The following is a 22,334-nucleotide window of genomic DNA, read 5'->3' as shown; positions in this document are numbered from 1 at the left end:
TGGATTTGTAGCAGCAAAGTTGCAGTCATAATGCAGAGACTTTCCTTCTTTGTAGTATTGTCAGCTGATGGCAGGTTTCACTAATGAAAAGCATCCCTGTCAACAAAATGATGTGCTTCTAATGCACTGATATTTTTATTCAGAATTGTGTGGGACACTGGAAAGAATAAGAGAGCAGAAATGACGCAATGTGCCGTTTATGCCGGTAGGAAGAGTATGCCATAGTAAAAAAAAATTCATATGTTTATCACATATTCTTTGTATATGCATATTCGCATCAGATGCATCCAATATGGACTACATTGATCTTGCTTAATGACGTATGCATGTGTGAACAATTGATTTCATGTTTTAGTGCTGTTTGGAGTGTAGTTCCAAAGTTTTGACCCTCTGTCACTGTTCCTTCATGACTATAGTTCCATGTTAGGATGGGCGTGGACTTGGAAGGGAGCCTGCAGTTAGTGCTATTCCCATGAATCTGCTGCCCTTTGCATTTTGGAGGTCATGGTTTGGAAGGTGCTGTTAAAGGAATCTTGGTGAATTACTGCAGTGAAGTTTGTGGATGGTACACATTGCTACCACAGTGCATCAACGTTAAATGGAGTAAAGTTTGAAGGCGCTGCATAGGGGTCCGATCAAGTGGGCTGCCTTAAAGGTGTTGAGCTTGAATCTACTTGGAGTCTCACTCATCCAACTAAATGGGGAGTATTCTGTTGCACTTTATTCCTTGAAGATGGGATATAGGTTTTGGGGTATCAGGAGTTACTCACCATAGAATTCCCAGTCTCTGGTCTACTCTTGTAGCTGTTCCAGTTAAGTTTGTGAAAAAGATTCTTCTTATCTCAATCCAAAACAGCTGTCCCCTTAATGGTTGTCACCTTATATTGTGACTATATCATCCTTTATTATTTTGGTCTGCGACTGCTGTGCCCCACCCAATTATTTTTCATTATATCTATATCTTCTCAGAATGACAGTAACAGAAATATTTATTTCCCAATTTTGGCAATTAAATCAAATCCATTTAGGAACACAGGAACAGGAATATGCCATTCAGTCCCTCGAGCCTTATTCTCTAACCTGGGAAAACAATCTCTCAGCATCCATCCTGTCAAGCCCCATCAGAATCTTATATGTTTCAAACAGGTAACCTGTTATTCTTCTAAATGCCACAAAATAAAGACCCATCCTATTCAATCTTTCCTCAGAATGATTGCCTCATCTTGAACACATCTAGTAGTGATCATATGTTGCACTCGTTCAATTGACCTCCTTGGGCCAATTTGTACACAGTACTCCAGATACAGTCTTGTCAAAGCCCTCTACAGTTGCAGCAAGACTCTCTTTTTGTCCAACCATCTTATAATAAAAGCCAATATATCATTTGACTTCTGAATTGTTTGCTGTATCAAGTAAATTCCACTGAATGCCTACATGTAATAATTTCTCATCATATAAAATGCATATTTTTTAATTGTCCCAACCAAAATAAATAACATTGTTTCTCAACATTGTACTCCATCTGCTGGTGTGTAAGCTCTCCCAATCTCGGGTTTACTTCTCTATTTGCTCATACTAGAAGCCTCTTTTAACCTAACCTGTTTAGTTAACTACAACAAATTTGTTTCACTGTGGAGTTTTTATTTCTCAATGTACTGCAGTAGCTTTGTTGAGAATTAAGAAATATTTCTTCACGTTTTCCATAATTCCATTTAATCTAATTTCCCAATCTACCTTAGCCAATTTATACCTCTTTAATTTGCATTATTCAAATTTAATACTTTAGACTCAAACTGAATGTGAAATTTATTATTTTCTGATCACTATTTCCCAGAGTATTGCTCACTGTGAGATCACTAAATAAGCTTGCCTTAGCAAACAAAACAAAATCTAAGGTAACCTCTCCCCGATTGTTTTCTCATCGTATCATTCTCAAAAACCGTTTCAAATACAAACACAAAAACAAGGAGAAGAATAGACCACTCAGCCTTTCGAGCCTGCTCCTCCATTCAATAAGATCATGGCTAATCTGATTTTAACCCGAACTCTACATTCCTGCATATCCCCCAATAATCTTTCATTCTCTTGGTAATCAATGCAAAATACATTCTGTGATTTTTTTTCCCTGCTACTCTTGCTGACTTGATTTGCCCTACCTATATGAAGATCAAACTCTCTCACAGTTTGTCACAAGCTCCTCTTTCTTGATTAATACTCTATCCATAAATTCCTCCCAACACTCATTCTACTTCCTGTCTTCTGAGCTAAGAATCTTCATCACCACTATTTTTGTATCATCTTGTATTATATTGGTCTGTGACTGCTTCCCCACCAACCAACTGTCTTTACTATGTCTTTTCAAAACAACAATAACAGAAATAGTTAATTCTCAATTTTAGCTTTTAAATCAAATTCATTTCGGAACAGAAATAGGCCATTCAGCCCTTCAAGCCTACTCCACTACTCAATAAGATCATGGTTGATCTGTAGCCTAAGTTCATTTGCCTGCCTTGAGTTTACATCCCTTGATACCCTTACTTAGATTTAAATTGAACAATTGAATTAGCATTGCCTGCTGTTTGAGGAAGAAAGTTCCAAAAAATCCACTACTCTTTTCGTGTTGAAGTGCTTTCTAACATTTCTCCTGAAAGGCCTGAACCTTACATTCTATGCTCCCTCATTCTAAAATCTTCAATCAGTGGAAATAGGTTATCTTTATCTACCCTGTCTTTCCCTGTTAATATCCTGAAGACCTTGATTAGATCATCCTTCCACTTCTAAATTCTATGGAACGAAGACCTAATTTGTGTCATCTCTCCTCATAGTTGAATGCCTGTAGTCCAAGTAACATTCTTGTAAACCTGTTCTCTGCTGCTAACTTATCCATGCAGTTATAAATCCCTTATACTTTCAGATAGGGAATTTCTTATTTAAGTTTTTATCAGTTTTCCTAATTTGGTCTTCTTCACTGATGAAATTATCACTCTCAAGCTTTATACAATGCTTATTTTTACCCAAAATTGCTTCAATACTCTGAGGACTTTTACCTTTCACTTCATTGTAATAATTCTTCCTGTTTTGAACTTACTCATCAACTCTGTTCTCCCTTTTTAGTGTAAAACCATATCTTATGTCTCATTAAGACACTGGTCCCATCTCACTTTAAATAGAGCCGGACCCATTGGAACAGCTCCCTCATTTCTCAGAACTAATGCCAGTGCCCCATTAATCAAAATCTATCTCCCATACCAATCTTTTGAGTGTACATTCAAATTTAAGATCTGTTTGGCCCTACACCAGTTTGCACAGATCTCCTGTTGTAGTCCATAGGTTTGCTTATGAATTTGAACTTTAGCTTCTCAAGTCGAACTTCCATCCTAATCCTGCCATTAGTTCCCACATTGACCATGACAGTTGGATCCTTTCTCTTCCACTCAATGTTTTTTTCTAGCTGTAGCATGCCAAGATCAAAAACAACTTTTAAAGCTCCCTTTTACAGTGTTACTCTAACAAGTAATTAAGGATAGAAGGGAAACAGGTGGTAGTTGTCAGTTGGTGTATGGTTATACAAGAGCTTTTGTTGCACAATGGTAGTTCCCCTACCTCTGAGCCAGGAGGGCCAGGTTCAAGTTCTACCTACTCCAGATATGTGTAAAGGAATCTCTGAACAGTTTCATCTGAAAATATATCGGCTTGATATATTAACAATGAAATAGATGGGACTGGATGAGAGAACTGTTGGACTGGTTTAGTCAATAAACTCCCCATGCGAAGAAAATCTATGTTTTTTTGTGTCTTTTTGTTAGAATTTGTCAACAAACAGTTGTAGAAAACAGTATTTATTTCTCTGCCTGTACTGCTCATTATCAATACCGTGTTCCTTTTCACTTCCATTTGACTGGACACCTGTGTCAATGGTCAGTTTATTCACTTTCACTGCAGATTAGTCCTCATCCAGATAAGCGACAAGAATCTCTACCAAGAGGTAGGACAGCACTGTACCTTGGAATAACTTTTCTTGCCTGACATGCAGTCACATCCTCCTCATCGTGATCATAACCTAACCCATACCATTTCCTATCCTAACAAAATCTGACTGCCTCCTGGATTAGTGTTCAGGTAACTCTCCTCTTCCTCATTTCCCTGTAATATGTGCTCCTTAGTCTCCATCTCAGCACCTCTGAACTGGAGTTCCTTAAGGTGCACACTTGCTGGAGATTGCAACATTGAAACAGAGCAGACCATTCTCCAACCTGCTCCATCATACTTGATCATGCCTTATCCTCTGTTTCAACACCATTTTCCTGCACTATTCCCATATCCCAGTATGTTATGAATAACTATAAATCTATTAATCTCTGTCTTAAACATAGTCAATGACTGAGATTCCAGGGCCGTCCAGGATACAGCATTCCAAATATCAAGTGAAGAAATTCCTCCTGTGGTTATCCAGGAACACTGAGCTGTCCTCAAACTCTCACACGCTGCGGTGCTGCACTCCACTTGTACTGTCATTCCTTTATCACTTTGTCTATTAAAAATATGCAAGTGTTTAAATATTTTAGTCTTTTAACTAATTACTTGATCAGGTTAAATGGTGGTTAATTTTTACTTGTAACATGAACAAGTATGGGAGGCAGAAAGCCATCTCCCTTCCTTTTGTACTGTATTCAGAATTGCACCAAGTTTCCATCTTCCATGTTTTATTTTAGATGTATTCTGCTTATAACCACTCTGTGTGTCAGCAAATCTTCAGTCCTACCACATTTAAATTTAACCTTTCAATGTTAGTTAAGAATAATGTGAGTAATACTGAGCAAAGAACCTGTAAAGTTCATATTAAAAATCATGGTTTGTTTAAATCAGAAAATAGGCCTGTTTTGCTTGTGATTGTTTCACTTACCCAAGGTATAAGACATGATATCTTGAAACATATTTTCCAAAATGAGGCAGTCTAATCTGGACACTGGATGTTTAAAAGGTGAAAAACAAGACATTTCCAGTTAATTATTTGTAGGTGCAGCAGCTTTAATAAATGCATAATAGAGCAATGAAATTCACCACAGGAAAAGTTAGCGTGAATTTGGATTTTACACTGATCCTCAGCTTTAGGAAAAGTTGGGTTGGTGTATATGTCACTCCTGCAAACAAAATTGTTTTCAAGATGCTACTTATAGTCCAGGGTTTACATCAGGATAAATAAAAGTAGACCTAATCAATGACAACTGCACACATATAACAAATATAATGCATGGAATTTTGCCAATTTTCTCAAATTACTTCACTCCAGTGCCACGATTTACCTTGTTTCTGTTCAAAGTAAATTAACAGCTATTGCAACAGCTTACTCAGTGAGATGCATAGCAACAACTGTACAAGTAAAGACATATATCTGGTGGGCCAATGTTGCCGGCCTGTTGTCCAATACATTGCCAAAACATCATTTTTCAATGGCTGGCTAACAAATTTTCTTAATACTTGTAACACAGCAAGCTCAGTTTGTCGATGTAAAAAAGTCTAAATCCATTTGAATAAAAAACCTTTTGCGGTTGATTTCTTGAAGATATTTTGGTTGCTGGCTACAACCAAGTATTAGAACCTTTTTACAAGGCATACAACTTAACAGCTGGATTTTGCCTTTTGTTTTTCTTTGCCAGTAAAGTCTGTCTTTATGCTCTATGATGAAAAAGTGGCTTGATCTGGGATTGGAATGCATTGGGCTGCCTCTCGATCTCTTTAGCAGCTTCAGGAGGAGCTTACTCTTTGTAAGCACAAAAAAGCTCCCCAGTCTTAGAAACCCTTTATATGGCAGTAAGCCTCCAGGGCTGAAAACACAACATACAACAACCAAAGGCTCACAAACATGATGCAGGTCAGAATCTTGCCACGCCGTGTGCCTCCAAGCTCACCGCCTATGTGTGACCGTCTTCTGTACAGGAGTACACTGATGGCAACAAAGGCAAAGATGGTAAAAAGTGTGACTGAAAAGGCCAGTGTGCCAGGATCTACTTTAAACTCTTTCCCCTTAGTAGCCCAGTAGATGGCAGCAACAGACCAAGCGACTCCAATACCTAGGAACACATTTACAGCATTGCTTCCAGTCACATTCCCAATGGAGGCATCTGCATATTGGTCTTGTAATGCTGCAACTTTGCTGGCAAAGGTATCTGGAAAAATACCAAAGAGATATCTCCATTAATTTCATCACATTTCACTTTTTGCATACATATCTACTTCCACGGAAATAAAGATGTATAATGTCTCCATGCACACAACTGTATGTTGTAAACAGTTCACAATTAATTAAATATTTCAAAGTGTGATCACTGTTGTAATTCAGGAAAACATAGCAGCTAATTTCCAAAATGGCCTGGATTTTATGTGAGGCAGCAATCACCATCAGATTGCCACTCCGTTACTTTGGAATTCTGATTTTGTCTCCAAATTTTGACTTCCTCAGATACGTGGAGAATACAGTCCCAAGAAGAAAGCTCTACCATAGCAAGGTAGGGTTGGCAGGGAGATAAGCTGCATCCATTTTTATTGCACAAGTTGCTCGAAAGCAGGTTTACACGTCCAGTATGAATCTTAGCAAACGGGAGAATGGGCTCAGGTGCAGTTAATAGACAGAGTTGCATCTAGGTGAATAGGTAGTTGAGTCAGGCAGGGTTGTCAGGTTGAGGACCAATCAGGTCAGTTCTGAAGAAGTCTTATCAGATGCGAAACATGTTAAAAAAAACCTTACCACCCTGTTGCTCTTTAACCAAAATCCTTTTGTTTCTTTGTCCACAGATGCTGCTAGACCTCAATAGTTTTTCCTGCACTTTCTGCCTTTATTTCAGATCACCACAATACTTTGCTTTTAATTTGGTTGAAGGGGGCACAGGTAAGTCTTTATTTGAGAAAGTCCCAATGTGCATCTTGAGTCATACCTCCTGCCTCCAATGATCCCGAGACTGTAAGACCTCAGCCAATGTGCTATGGCCTGAGGTTGTATAAAGTTCCGTGTAAATGCAAGTTCTTTAATTTCTTACTTGGAGAAGGTTGCAGGTTACAATATATGGCTAAGAAAAAGCAACTGATCTTGGCTGCTGAAGTGCAGATATATGCTCATTGAAAAAAAATTGATGCTTCTGCTGTTGTGATTAGGTAGCTTAATATAAGCTTGGCCAATAGGTGGCTCATTGGCCACAATCCCACCCAACAATGAGTCCTATCCTGCACATGAGCACCAACCTGATTCATTCCGCCTGAGGTCTATGCAGCAGGAACAGTGGCCAGAAAAGTGAGTCTGCTATGTGGACAAGCAAGAAACAGCGAGGGATGAGTTGTGTTTGCTGTGCAGGTGCAGGTCTCCGAGATAGGAAGTGAGTCAGGGGTACCGGCACACATGTCCCTGAATGAGGCTGTCAAGATAACAGAGTGGCTTCCCACGGAGTCACAAGAGAGGGAGCGGGGAAAAGGGGAGTGTGTGAAGGAGGAAGGGACAGATAGTGAGCATATGAGGGAGGGAGAGTGGAATGTAGGGAAGTGGAGGAAGAATGTGAATGTGTGGGAGGGAGTAAGGGTAGTAGAAGAAGGTGTGTGGGAGAGGAGAGAGCGCACGCAAGTAGAAGAGGGAGTGTTTGAACTCTGAGAGTGAGCCAAACAAACACCCATCCTTCCTCTTCTCCCTAAACACCTATCCACAGATTAGGCTGGGAGAGGAGAAATGCTACCTGTTTTCAATCCCCACTTGCGTATGAAGTCTGCCAAACTCAGCTCTGAATGTTGCCAACAAAGATGAATGCAAGGTCAGTGTTAGTTAAACCCAACACTTTAGTTTGACCCTGGTCCTCATCTAGTAGTAAGGACTTGTATGTGTGTCTGAAGTTCTCTGGCTCTGCTTCTTAACAGAAAGGGCAAAATGAATTTTATTAATTAGCTCTGCTGCTTGTTGATTTTTAATGGTCAGTTTTGTTGATTACTTGTTTACTTAAACTATTGATTTAGTGATTTGGAATTGTATTTCTTTCTGAAATTCAAGTTTACTGTATACCGAAGTTTTTTGCCAAGAGGGCAGCTCCTGGTATTTGTGGTAAATGTATTAACATGCATTGAGGATTGGTTAACACACAGAAGACAGAGAGTTGAGATTAATGGATCAGCTTTTTGGTTGGAAATATGAAACTAGTGGAGTGCAACAAGGATCATTAGGGCCTTAATTATTTATTATCAATATTAATGACTTGGAAGAGGGGACAGGATGTAACGTATCCAAATTTGTTCATGATACAAAAATAAATGAGGGCATAAGGAATCAGCAAGGGAATCTGGAAATGAGATTGAGTGAGTAGGCGAAGACATGGTAGAGGGAGTTTAAGATATGAAAGTGTGAGATCATGCACTTTCTTAGGAAGAATCAATAGGCGGACTATTATTTAAACGGAGAGAGAGTTAGCAGCACAGAGGGATCTGGGTGTTCTTGTGCATGAAACATAAAGTTAGCATGTACATGCAACAAGTTATCAAGAAGACAAATTGAATTTTTGGCAATAATTGCTAGCAGGTTGAAATCTAAAAACACGTAAGTCTTGTTTCAACTGTACAAAGTGTTGCTGATGCCACACCTGGATTACTAATTGCAGTTTTGATTGCTGTAATTGAAAAAAGATATACTGGCATTGTAGGCAGTTCAAAAGAGATTAACTCGGCTGACTCCTAGGACAAAGTAGTTGACTTATCAAAAATGACTAAAAGGTCAGACCTTTATTCATTACAGTTTAAAAGAATGAGAAGTGATCTTAATTGAAACATTCAAGATTCTGAGTGAGTACGATAGGGTAGATTTTGAGAAAATATATCCATTAGTGGGAAAATCTCGAATGAGGGGACGCAATTACAGAATAAGGGGACACTATTTTAAAACTGAGAGGCAAAGGAATTTCTTCTCCCAGATTAGAGTTAATGTGTGGAATTCTCTACCTTGGACAGTTTTGGAGGTTAGATCACTGAAAGTATTTAAAGAGAAGATGAATAGCTTTTTGAAATATCAAGGAATTGATGGCTGTGCTGAGTTCGCACAAAAGAGTAGGTGAGGCCCAGGACAGATCAACTATGATCCTGTTGATTGGTGGGGTAGGTAGGAGGGACCAAATGGCCTAATTCTCTTTCTTATGTCGTCTTTCTGAAATTTGCTGACCAGACCCATGAGTGAGGAAAAATGGGATGTGAGGGCTGCACGCATAAAATTTATGTTCACACCTTTGCATTCATCATTCACATCCACGGACAGTGGACCCAACTGGTTTCAGGAGTTGACAAAAACCTTTGAGGTTCAAACTGTCTGCATTTGAATAGGGAGATAAGAAACAGATAACAAAGATATTAGCTCTGACGTGTAAAAGATCCTGGGTCCCACTTGCAGCTTTCTTCATGTTTTCTTCATGCATACAAAGGACTGAAATGGGTTGTTTCTTCTCAAGGCAGAAATGCACAGTAAACCCAAACATTAACTGCTGGGATGATCTGACACAAAATAATTTAAGGTTATAAGGGTGTACTGTGTGCCATGCCTATCTGAGTTGGTGATTTGATATTTCAAACTGTAAGTTCTTTCTGAGCTATGTTCAGGTCCACCGCGCTCTGTGGATCATTTACTCTGTAATTTTCTTTTCCCAAGCCTGTTGACCTGTTTTGTTTTTAGAGGAGAATATTCTATAACATATTCTTCCGTTTCCTTGCATGAAACACCAGTTCTAGAACTTTGTTGCTGGGTTTTTCTCCTGGCTACATTTTCCAACTCTTTTCTGTGTCAGCCGTTAGGCTGCTGTCTTTTTTTTTCCACAGATGCTGAGATTAAAATATCTCCAATTTCATCCAATTCAGTTGAGACAGTCTGCTATGTGGGGAATTGATCAAACATTTAATGCCTGCTGCAGCTAAAAACCATCAGGGGCCAGATTTTTAGGTCCTATGATGACAGATCAGATTCTTGCATTTTGTCAGCCGGCATGTAGGTTTCCTCATTCCACCTTGCAAGCTTTCCTACAGGTGGGATGGGAAGGTGGCAGTCTTTCCCACCTAATTCAAGCAGCAATTCAACTAATTAAACACCAATTAAATTCTACAAACTAATGGACACCAGCACCCCTTCAGATCCTTCCTCCCCTTCCCTTCCCTGCACTTCAATGCATTTATTAACAAATTTCACCCTTTGTCAGCAATGCCAAGAATTCATGATAATTCCATGCTTTGTTCTCAGCTTCATTCCACATCCCATGTGTCCCAAATCAAATTTTGAGCTTCGCATAATGCTGAGCTTTTCTTCATTCGCCTCTGCCGCAAGCCCACTTACTTCATGTGGAGATTTGTCCCTGCGTAACAGGTACTTTCATTATCCCCATCACTTGGACTCCTCCTTCCAAAATCTTACTCTCTCTAGATATGTACAACAAGAACTGGTATGACATCAACTGTCTCAATTTTTCTGTGCCCATCACTCACTCTAGCCTACTTCCCTCTAAACAGGCTACACTGTGTTCTGTCAGATCCAACTCTAACATCATCATTGAACCTGCTGAAAGGGAGGTGCTGATGTTGACTGTTGTACTGGCCTCTATCTAGCACTGGCCAAATGTCAAATCTCCACCACTTCCTCCTGTCTATCTTTGGATCATGACCCTATCAAATATCAAGATTGTAACTGATCTCATCTAATCTGAAGATTTTCCTTCTTCAGCTTCCAACCTCCTGGACCTCCAACCAGGCAACTTCTAACTCTTTCCCAAAACCAATAAGCTGAAGTTGGTCTTCAACCCATTGTGGCCTATTCCTATCCAAATATTTCTTTTCTCCCCTTGACCACTCTCTTTCTCCCTACATATGTCAGTCTTCTGATTCTCCATGTCATTTTTTCTTTTAAAAAATTCATTCATGGAATGTGGGTGTTAATGTCTGAGCCAGTATTTACTGCTCATCCTTAGTTGCACTTGAGTAGGTGCTGGTGAGGTGAGCTGCCTTCTTGAATCATCACATGTAGGTACACCGACAACATTGTTAGTGAGAGAGTTCCAGGAGTTTGGGCCAACAAAACCTCAGGAAAAGCAATATATTTCCAAGTCAGAATGGCGAATTACTTGGAGGGGAACTTGCAGGTGTTGGTGATCCTGTGTATGATCTGCTTTTGTCCTAGATGGTAGAGGTCATGGTTTTTGAAGTCTGACAAGCCTTGGTGAATTTCTGCAGTGCACACTGCTACTGTGTGTTGTGGTGGAGAGAGGGAATGTTTAAGGATGTGTTGCCAATTGAGCAGGCTGCTTTGTCCTGAATGGAGTCAAGCTTTTTGAGTGATGCCAGAGCTGCAACCACCAGACAGGTGTGGAGTATTCCATCATATTCGTGACTTGTGCCTTGTGCATGTATGGAATGAGCTGCCAGGGGAAGTGGTGGAGGCAGGTACAATTACAACATTTAAAAGGCATCTGGAAGAATATATAAATAGAAAGGGTTTAGAGGGATATGGGCCAAATGCTGGCAAATGGGACTAGGTTAGATTGGGATGTCTCATCGATGCAAACAAGTTCAACTTTAGGGTTTGTTTCTGTGCTGTATAACTCTATGACAAGCTTTGGGGTATTTGAAAGTGAATTGCCCTCTGCAGGGTTTCAAGTTTCTGACTTGCTGTTGCAGCCACAGTACCTGTATGACTGTCAACTTCAGAATTTGGTCATTACCCACCTGGATATTGATACTGATGTATTCAGTGATTGGAACATCAAGGGGCAATGGTTAGATTATTTCTTGTTGGATATGGTCATTGCCTGACACTTGTGTGGCATGAATGTTAATTTTCACTTGTCTGCCCAAGCCTGGATGTTGTCCAGATCTTGTTGCACTTGGAAATAGACTGCTTTGCTATCTGAAAAATCACACATCACTTCTTTAAGGACTTCATTCCATCATCCTAGTTTCTCCACCTCTGTCACATCTCTTCAATTAATGCAAACTTCCATGCTAGCATGTCCAATGTGTCCTCTTTTGTCCTCAGCTGAGGAATCCCACATATCAAAGTAAACAGGTCCTCCACCATGTCCAGTCTATTTCACATGCTGTTGTTCTCATCCCTTTGCCTCTCTCTGAGAACCATAATAGGTTTCCCCAAATCCTCACCTTCCATCCTACCAGTTTCCATGTGGAAAGGATCTTCTTCCACCACATTTGCTGTCTGCAGCAGGATGCCACCATCCAATACATCTTCCCTTTCAGCCTTCCAAGGAAACCATTTCTCTGTAACACCCTGGTCCACTCTCAGTAAACATCCTCTCTCTTCCCTAAGACACCTTTCCATTGCAAGCCTAGCAGATGCAAAATCTACTTTTTCTTCTCCCTTCTCACCATTCAAGGCCCCAAACACTCCAGCCAACTGAAACATTGATTTACTTAGACTTCTTTCAATGTAATTACCACATTCACTATTCATGATCTGGTTTTCTCTGCATTAGGAATATGAATGCAGACTGGGTGATCACTTTACAGAACACATCCTCCAAGTCTATAAGCATGGCCCATGGTCATTTCAAGTACCCACCTTGCTCCCCCTCTGACTTCTCTGTCCTCAGCCTCTACGTTATTCCAATGACACTCGATGTAAGCTCAAGGAACAGTACCCAATATTTTGACTTGGCACTCTGCCACCTTCGGGACTCAACACTGAGTTCAACATTTCTAGATCATAAACTCCACCTCTATGTTGTTTGATTTTTGTTTAATGAGTTATGTATTACTTCTTTCTCTGTAGCCCTTCACTTTGCATTCAGAAGGTTGCTACGCTGCCACTCACACCTCAACTAGACATTTTTTTTTTCTTTACTTACACCCATTATCACTCTCTTTGGCTTTTATACCTTGAAACTTTTTGTTATTTAGGGGACAAGAGTCTCCCACCCTCACAAGGACTCCCTTTTGTTCTTCGTGTTCCCTTCCCAAACTCCTCCTTGGCTCAAAACCACTTACATTCCAATTTTTCTTCAGTTCTAATGAAAAGTCACCTTGACCTAAAACATTAACTCCATTTCTCTTCACAGATGCTGCCGGACCTGCTGAGGATGTCCAGCATTTTTTTTTTAGTTTTAAGTTCAGGTTTCAAGCAGCTGCAATATTTTGCTTTTGTCTGCTGTCAGAGCCTTCTGGAATATTCCTGCAAGGTGCCAAGGGTACCAGAGGCATCAGAAACTGGCCAGGTGTCTGGAGGAAGTCTGATAGCAGACCAGGGGACCAGTGTTCCAGGCAAGCTCAGAGTTCATCCCCAACTACCTTTTTAGAGCAGCAGCAGTACACCACCTTCTACCTGGTACAATGAGGAAAGGTGTAGTTATCTTATGAGCAAACCTTGGGCCTCTTATCTACTGGAACTTAGAACAATGAGAGGCGGTCTTATTGAAACATGTAAGATTCTGAGGGGACTTGACAAGATGAATGCAGCTTAAAAATAAGTAGTCTCCTATTTATGGCTGAATTGAGAATTTTTTTTTTCTCTTGGAGGGTCTATAGGTCTATGAAATTTTCTTTCCAAAAGGCAGAGGTAGACAGATTCTTGGCAGTCAAGGGATTGAAAGGGTTTTGAGGTTGGCAGGATTGTGGAGTTGAGGCCATAGTCAGAGCAATGAGGTGATTGAATGGTGGATCAGGTCTGAGGGGCATAATGGCCTACTCTTGCTCCTAATTCACGTATTTGTATGTACAATGATGACCCAGCTACTAGTGTTATTCATTAACATTAAATTTTAAGAAGTTGGAAAGACGGTTCCTCCTTCTTGAAGCTTCTGCGCCTTCAGTGTTGGAAGGTTTCCAGAAAAGGCTTGTCAGAAAGGATGAAACCCATGGAATAAAGAGATAGTAGCAATGTGGATATTGAGTTGGCTGTGACAAAGAACACGGTGCAACAGCTGTATTTCAGGCTTGAGGAATGTACATACTGCATTTCTCCAGGGATTAGCAATAGGACTTCTGCTTTTACCTTTGCCACTAAAAATCGGTGGAGGTAGTAATTTTGTTCCTCGCTTTTAGTCTGTTTTTAAGCAATGTATCTCAAAAACTAATGGATTGATTTTTAAAAATATGTAATACACAGGTTATAGTCCAAGAATAAAACTGATTCGTTTTTGACAAAGATGTAGAGACTGTAATTTTTTTAAGAATTTGTTAATAACGGAAGAGAGAGCAAATTGACTTTTACAATCCTATCGTTGGTTTCACAACGTTATGGATCGTCTCAGCTGCTATAGTTGAATTTGTCACAGGTGTCAACATGTGAAATTACTCAAAGAAGAGCTGTGTAATTGTAATTATGTTGAGTTCACACAGTGCGGTAGAGTAATGTGCTGTACAGAGTGTGCTGTTCCCTGTCGCAATGACAAGGACTTGGGTATACAGGGCAGAAAATCTATATTTGCAGATGACACAAAACTTAAGAGATATTGTGAACTGTGGGAAGGATAGTTAGAAACTATATGAGGACAAAGACTGGTAGAATGTGCAGACAAGTGACAGGTGGAATGTAAGGCAGAAAAAGTGTCAGGTGATTCATTTCGGTAGGAAGAACATGGAGAGACAATACAAAATAGGAACAGAGATACCTGTGCAAATCATCAGGTTAGGTTGAGAAAATGACTAAGAAAGAATACAGAATCCTAAGTTTTATAAACAGAAACATAATGTACAAAGGCAAGGAAGCTGTGATAAACCTTAATATAAAAAGATTTGGCCTAAACTGGAGTATTGTGTCCTTTTCTGGAATCCACACGTTAGGAAAGACATGAAGGCATTACACCGGGTGCATTTAAGAGTAATGAGAGTGGCTCCAGGGATGAGGAACTTCAGCAATTTGGATAGATTAGAAAATCTGAGATTGGAGAAGGGAAGATTTGATCGAGGTGTTCAAAATCATGAGGGCACCAGACAGAGTTTATGGGGAGAAACTATTCCAGTGGCAGAAGAGTCAACTACCAATTTACAGTGACTTGTAAAAGAAGAAAAGTTTTATTTTCATTCTGTCACAAGATGTGATTATCACTGGTTAGGCCAGCATTTATTACCCACCCTTGGATGCCCAGCAGCAGTTAAGAGTCAACCATATCACTGTGGTTCTGGTGTCACATGTAGGTCAGCTCAAGTAAAGATGGCAGATTTTCTAATTCTCAGGAATGGTGGCCAAAATCAACTGTAATCAGTTGTCATAAAAACTGATTAGGATCATTAATGTCCATTAGGAAGGAAATCTACTGTCCTTACCCAACCTGATCTACATGTGACTCCAGATTCACAGCAATCTGATTAATTCTTTACTGCCCTCTGAAATCGGCTCGCACAAACCAGGTCAAGGGCATTTGAGGATGGGCAATAACTACTGGCCTTTCCAGTGATGCCCATTTCTCTTGAAATAATAAGGAAGAAAAATAAACACTTTAGTGTAATTCAGCTTGAACAAGATGCTTAATAACGCACTGGTTATATATAATACTCCACGGTATCAATTATTGTGTATTGTTCGACATTGTTCCGCATGGTAGCCTGGTTAGCAAGGTTAGATCACATGGAATACAGGGAGAGCTATCCATTTGGATTCAAAATTAGCTTGAAGGTAGGAGACAGGATGTCAGTGGAGGGTTGCTTTTAGGACTGGAGGTCTGTGACCAGCAGTGTGCCGCAAGGATTGATGCTGGGTTTATGGCTTTTTGTCATTTTTATATAAATGATTTGGATGTGAATATGGGAGGCATGGCTGGTAAGTTGCAGCTGGTACCAAAATGGATGATGTAGTGGAGAGTGAAGAAGGTTATCTCAGAGTACAATGGGACCTTGAACAGATGGGTCAATCGGCTAAGGAGTGGCAGATGGAGTTTAGATAAATGAGGTGTTGCATTTCAGTAAGGCAAATCAGGGCAAGACTTAAACAGTTAATGGTAAGGTCCTGGGGAGAGCTGCCAAACAAAGAGTCCTTGGGGTGCAGATTCATAGTTCATTGAAACTGGAGTCCAAGGTGGCCAAGGTAGTGAAGAAGGTGTTTGGTACACTTACCATTAATGGTCAGTGCATTGAATATAGGAGTTGGGAGGTCATGTTGCAGCTGTACAGGACATTAGTTAGGCCACTTTGGAATACTGTATTCAGTTCTGGTCTCCCTACTATAGGAAAGATGTTGTGAAACCTGAGAGAGGTCGGAAAAGATTTACAAGGATGTTGCCAGGATTGGAGCGTTTGAGCTATAGGGAGAGGCTGAACAGCCTGGGCTATTTTCCCTGGAGTGATGGAGGCTGAGGGGATCTTATGGAGGTTTATAAAATCATGAGGGGCATGGATAGGGTGAATAGCCAAGATCTTTTTCCCAGGGTAGGGGAGTCCAAAACTAGAGGGCATAGGTTTAAGATGAGAGGGAAAAGATTTAAAAGGGACCTCAGGGGACATTTTCATACAGAGAATCGTGTGTGTATGGAATGAGGAGCCAGAGGAGATGGTGGAGGCTGGTGCATTTACAACATTTAAAAGGCATCTGGATGGTTAAAAGGCATATGAAGGGTTTAGAGGGATTTGGACCAAATGTTGGCAAATGGGACTAGATTAATATAGGATATCTGGTCAGCATGTATGAGTTGTAGCAAGGGGTCTCTTTCCGTGCTGTGCATCTCTATGACTCTATGTATAATGGTTTCCATTTTACAAGGTGAATTTCTACCCATTGAGTAATTGTCCCAGACGTCACGCATTACACTGTTTATTAGCTATGTTTATTCCTGTTGCCATTCTGTTAATTACCTGGTACAGAGGTGCCAAGTGCCACAAAGACCACAGCAGTCACGGAATCTTTCAGCCCCACTGTGCAGCCAAAATGTGAAGCCAGATCATTGATGAAAGCTGTGAGTAAACCAATCACAGCCATGCAGACGATAAAACAGGCCCAACCATTCCAGTACTCAGTGGGAGGAACAAAGGCAAAGAGAACTTTCCAGAAAACCGTCAAGAAATGCATGACATAATCAAAACAAGAAGGCAGCTTCTCATCCCGTGTATCATCTTCATCCTCACCATCACCTGAAAAATGAATAAATTCACGTCAGAGCGGTGACTAGTGTCAGGTGATATAACATTGTTCCCATCTTTCAAAAGAATAAAGCTTTGGTTTTTTGAATTCTGCTTGCAGTAACCTTGATGGGGGAAAATGTGAAAGAAAACAAGGGTAGGGCTTATACAATTAATGGTAGGGCCTTGGGTAGTGTTGTACAACAGAGGGACATGGAGTGCAGGTACATAATTCTTTGAAGTTTGCGTCACATATAGACAAGGTGGTTAAAAAGGCGGTTGGCATGCTTGCCTTCATTGCTCAGTCCTTTGACTATAGGCGTTGGGAAGTCATGTTGAGGTTGTACAGGACACTGGTGAGGCCTCTTCTGGAATACTGTATCTAGTTCTGGTCGCCCAGTTATAAGAAGGAAATTTTAAAGTTGGAGAGGGTTCAGAAGCTATTTAGTATGACTCTACAATATGTAAGAAATTATAATTATATAATTATATATAATTAATATATTATAATTATAATAGTCATGCTTAAACAAAACTGGCTGTGCCAATCTCACCAGTCACAGTCCCATTTCTCAATTCCTAGAATATAGTCATTCCAGCCTTCGCCCCCAAGAAGATAATGTTCAAGAATATTGCCACCCCCCAATCCCAGCTTTCTCGCCACCCACCTCTATACCTGGATTTTGCCCCTTCCCAGTTGCAAGATCCTACACTGTTGAAGCTTTAACTTCAGGTTTCTATCTCATCCCATTCCTTTCTGACTGTGGCTTTCACTTCATCGAACTGTTAGTCTTCAGTTCCCATCACAAACCCTTTCCTTTCTCTCTAACCTCGTCCAACCCTAAAGCTCTCTGAAATCTCTGCATACCTCCAATTCTGCCCGTGCATGTTCCTGATTTAATTTCTCTGCAATTGCTGGCCTACAGCTACCAAACAGTATTCTCAAGTTCATTCCAAAAATGTTGGAGAATACAGTGTCTAGTGAATGGGAGGAACTGAAGGAAATCTGTAACAGTTAGGAAATGTTATTGGGAAATTGGTGGGGTTAAAGAGCAATACATCTCTATGGCCCAATAATTTACACTCTTAGGTACTTAAGGAAATGGCCCTTGAAATAGCGTTTGCATTGTTGGTCATCTTTCAAGATTCTATAGAATCTGGAATAGTTACTATAAATTGGAGGGTAGCTAATGTAACCCCACTATTTAAAAAAAAGGAGAAAAGTGAAAGCAGGGAATTATAGACACGTTAGCCTGACATTGTAGTGGGAAATGCATTATGAAAAATTTAACAGCAGAGTATTTGGAAAACAGTGGCAGCATTGGACCAGAGTCAGAGTGAATTTGCAAAAGGGAAATCGTGCTTGACAAATCTACTGGAATTTTTCAAGGATGTAATTAGTAGAGCTGATAAGGGTTAGCCAGTAGATGTGTTTTACTTGGGCTTTCAGAAGGCTTTTGATAAGGTGTGTCATAAGAGATAGGCATGTAAACTTAAAGCCCATAGGATTGGAGTAGAACTGGCTGATAAACCGGAAATAAACAGCAAGAGTTAGCAGTTCTTTTTCAGAGTTGCAAGAAGTGACTAGTGGAGTACCACAGGGATCAGTGCATGGATTCCAGCTATTCAAAATATAAATGATTTCTATGTAATAACTCCAAGTTTGCAGGCAACACAAAGCTGGGTGGGAAGGTGAACCGTGAGGAAGATGCAAAGATGCTTGAGTGTGTTTTGGACAAGCTGAGTGAGAGGGCAAATGCGCAGTAGGTTAAGTATAAGGTGGATAAATGTAAAATTATCCACTTTATCACAAAACAAGGAAGGCAGTTTATTTACCTGAATGTTGATAGCTTGGGAGATGGGGAGGTTCAACAATAAATGAGGTCTTTATACACCAGTTGCTGAAAGTAAGCAAGCAGGTAGTGAAGGAGACAAATGGTATGTTGGACTTCATAGCCGGAGGATTTGAATACAGGAGCAGGAATTTATTGCTGCATTTGTAAAAGGGCCTTGATGAGACCACACCTGGATTACAGGAACATAGGAATTAGGAGCAGGAGTAGGCAATTTAGCCCTTCAAGCCCAGTCTGCCTTTTAATATGGTTGTGGCTGAGCTTATCTGGGTCTTATCGCCACTTTTCTGCCTGCTCCTTTTTATCTTGCTTTTCATAAGAAACATATCTATTTCATTCTTGAATCTGTTCATTGATTCTGCCTCCACTGCACTCTGGGGCATTAAGTTCCACAAATTCTCAACCTTCTTAGAGAAGTAGTTTCTCCTCATCTCAGTTTTGAACTTACCTTCTCTCACTCTATATCCATGACCTCTTCTTCGAGATAGTCTCACAAGGATGAACATCTATTCAACATCCACTTATCAATTCCCTTTAGCATTTTACATACCTCAATCAGATCCTCCCTCATTCTTCTGAACTCCAGTGAGTACAAGCCCAAGCTATTCAACTGCTCCTCGTACGACAGCTCTTTCATCCCTGGAATCAAACTGGTGAACCTCCTCTAAACTGCTTCCAGTGCCACCACTTCCTTCCTCAAGTAAGGACATCAAAACTGGACATAATATTTCAGGTGTGGTCTCACCAATACCTTATTTAATTGGAACAACACTTCTTTAATTTTGCAATAAATGCCAGGGTTTGCCTTTCTTATTATATGCTGCAACTGTATATATACTTTCTACAATTCATGCACAAAGATGCCCAGATCCCTCTGCACTAGTGCACTTTGAATCTGCTTCCTATTTAAATAATAATTTGCCCAAATTATTTTCAGGGCCAAAATGGACAACCTCAAACTTATCCACATTAACCCCATCTGCCAGATTCTGGCCCATTCTCCTAGCCTGTCAATATCCATCTCTTTATCTCCTCATCATAGAGTCATACAGCCACACTGAACAAATATCCCAATCCCTCCAAACCCTTCCTATTCATGTACCCATCCAGATGCCTTTTAAATGTTGTACTTGTACCCGCCTCCACCACTTCCTCTGGCAGCTCATTCCATAACGTACCACCCTCTGTGTGAAAAAGTTACCCCTCAGGTCCTTTTTAAGTCTTTCCCTCTTGCCTTAAACCTATGTCCTCTAGTTTTGGACTCCCCACTCTAGGAAAAAGACCTTGGCTATTCACTCTATCCATATTCCTCATGAGTTTATAAACCTCTACTGGGTTGCCCCTCAGCCTCTGATTCTCCAGGAAAAATGCCCCAGCCTATTCAGCCTCTCCCTATATCACTGCCTGCATTCCCACCTATTTTTCTATCATCTACACACCTTATTGTATGCAAGCTTTGGACTCCTTATCTGAGGAAGAATGATCTGGCTATGGGGTAATCAGGCTGATTCCTGGAACGGTAGGACATGTATGAAGATAAGCTGGACTAGCTAGGACTATATTCACAGGAGCTTAGAAAAATGAATAGGGAATCTCAAAGAAACATATTAAAAAATCTAACAGGACTAGATGGAGTATGTATGAAGGATGTTCCCAATGACTGGGGAATTTAGAACTGGGGTCACAGTTTAAGGATATGGGATAGGCTATTTAGGACTGAGGTGAGGAAAAATTTCTTCTTCCAGAGAATGGTGAGCCTATGGAACTCTCTATCACAGCAAGCAATTGAGGCCAATTCATGGAATTAGATTTAGTTCTTTGCACTAAAATAATCAAAGAGTATGGGGAGGAAGCAGGAACAGGTGTTGGTTGACAACAATGATATAGTTAATGGCGAAGCAGGCTCAAAGGGTCAAATGCCCTATTCCTGCTCCTATTTTCTATGCTTCTGAAGTGCTTGTGATCCCTCATTTCCTGCAACTGCATTGTGACCTTATACCTAGATAAATCAGCATTTCCCAGGGTGGCTACTGCAATTTGATCAGAGGGAGTGATGTAAATGTTTTTATATCCTCTTAAGGTTCAGGTAACAGTTAAATAATCACTCTAAGCCTTAGGCTGCATTATATGAGTCAGGTTTGTTCGAAGTAGAAAATTAGCAAAAAGCTGGAACTCCAAGTCTCATTACCTAAAACCATAGAACTTGACTGCTGAGCAGAAGTCACATTTCACAATGTTCTTAATGTCACAGATAAGCTTATTCCAGATGCACACATAAGCATGAAGTTCAGCTTATTACATTGAACTTTCAGATTCTCATTTTAACTTTATTAAGGAAGAAGAATTACAGTACTGGGAAAAAATCACAGGGCAAAATGACATGGACAATGGCAAGAAAATTGGGAGAATCATGTGAGATCAACAGTAAGGAAATTCCTGACCTGACATCGAGAGCAACATGTCCCATTTTTCCAATCAAGTGCTGAGTGGGGCGACAAAGTTCTTGTTGGTGATAGGCCTATTTGCAGACATCAACATCCTCATTATTATGTCATCTTACCGCTTTCTCACTCTCTCACTCTGCATTTGGCCTTATCCTCAGAGTTACAGGGCTCAGGGAGATGAAAACATACCCTATCACAAGGCAATGACTCCTACTTGGAGCACTACTCAGCTGTGTAATTAAGGATTTTGGGATCTTAGAATATACTGTGTGGTCTTGCACACCTTAGTGCAGCGCTTCCCAAAATATTTCCCTGTGTAATGCCATTTTAATGCCTCAGAATTCTCCACGAGGCGTAGCTTTAGCTGCTGATTGTGGAGGTAAAGGAGTTGTCTTTATCCTTGGCTGCTTGATGGATCTACAGGGCACTATTTAGCTCCTCAGCATGATATGAACAATGTTCAGTGTGGTGGAAATCGTTTAAACTGCAGGGGTTTTATTTTAAATGAAGACCTGCACTTTCACAGGCATTTTTGCAGAAACCATGTCTCAATCTGCTGTTAGACCATACACAGTAACAGCAAGAAATCGAGGGAATTTAGAGCTGTTACCATGTGACAGCCATTGCTGCCTTGGAACTTGTGACCACAGTTTGAAGTCCCTGCTTAAGTTCCATCTGCTCTTGACTTTCAATTCTAAACCCTATATTCTATCCTATATGTCTAGCGGGATCATTTTTCCATCTATACCCGACCCCTACCACACATCATTACATTCTTTGTTTCTCCCCAGCTTCATATTTGAGCTTGTACTATTTTTTTGGCTCAGCCAAACAGCAACCAAGTTACTTCCAGTCCCAGGTTTCTACCCAGAAATACAGAAGGCCAGATCCAAGGCTGGCTGTAAGTGAAAATAGAGAAACAAAGTGTAGAAAGTAATAAAGTAGGAGGAAGGAATGAGTGTATTAGGAGTAATTGAAGAAT

At 40.3% G+C, this 22,334-nt stretch overlaps 1 protein-coding gene across 1 annotated transcript in view; it reads right to left on the bottom strand.

Annotated features, from left to right (window-relative positions):
* Positions 1-5,007: 5,007 nt before the first annotated feature.
* Positions 5,008-22,334, bottom strand: part of LOC109923326 (sodium/calcium exchanger 3-like) — a 314,148-nt gene continuing 296,821 nt past the window's right edge. Inside the window, exons 8-9 of the mRNA XM_048618407.1 lie at positions 16,792-17,067; positions 5,008-6,167 (exon numbers count right to left, since the gene is read on the bottom strand). Coding sequence (XP_048474364.1) covers positions 5,791-6,167; positions 16,792-17,067 — 653 coding nt within the window. The 3' untranslated portion in view covers positions 5,008-5,790. The remainder of the gene's footprint in view (positions 6,168-16,791; positions 17,068-22,334) is intronic.

The sequence above is a fragment of the Rhincodon typus genome, chromosome 39 (genome assembly GCF_021869965.1).
Source record: "Rhincodon typus isolate 14 chromosome 39, sRhiTyp1.1, whole genome shotgun sequence".
Lineage (NCBI taxonomy): Eukaryota > Metazoa > Chordata > Chondrichthyes > Orectolobiformes > Rhincodontidae > Rhincodon > Rhincodon typus.
Note: the sequence above shows the minus strand (reverse complement) of the source record. Positions and strands in the feature narration are given on the sequence as shown.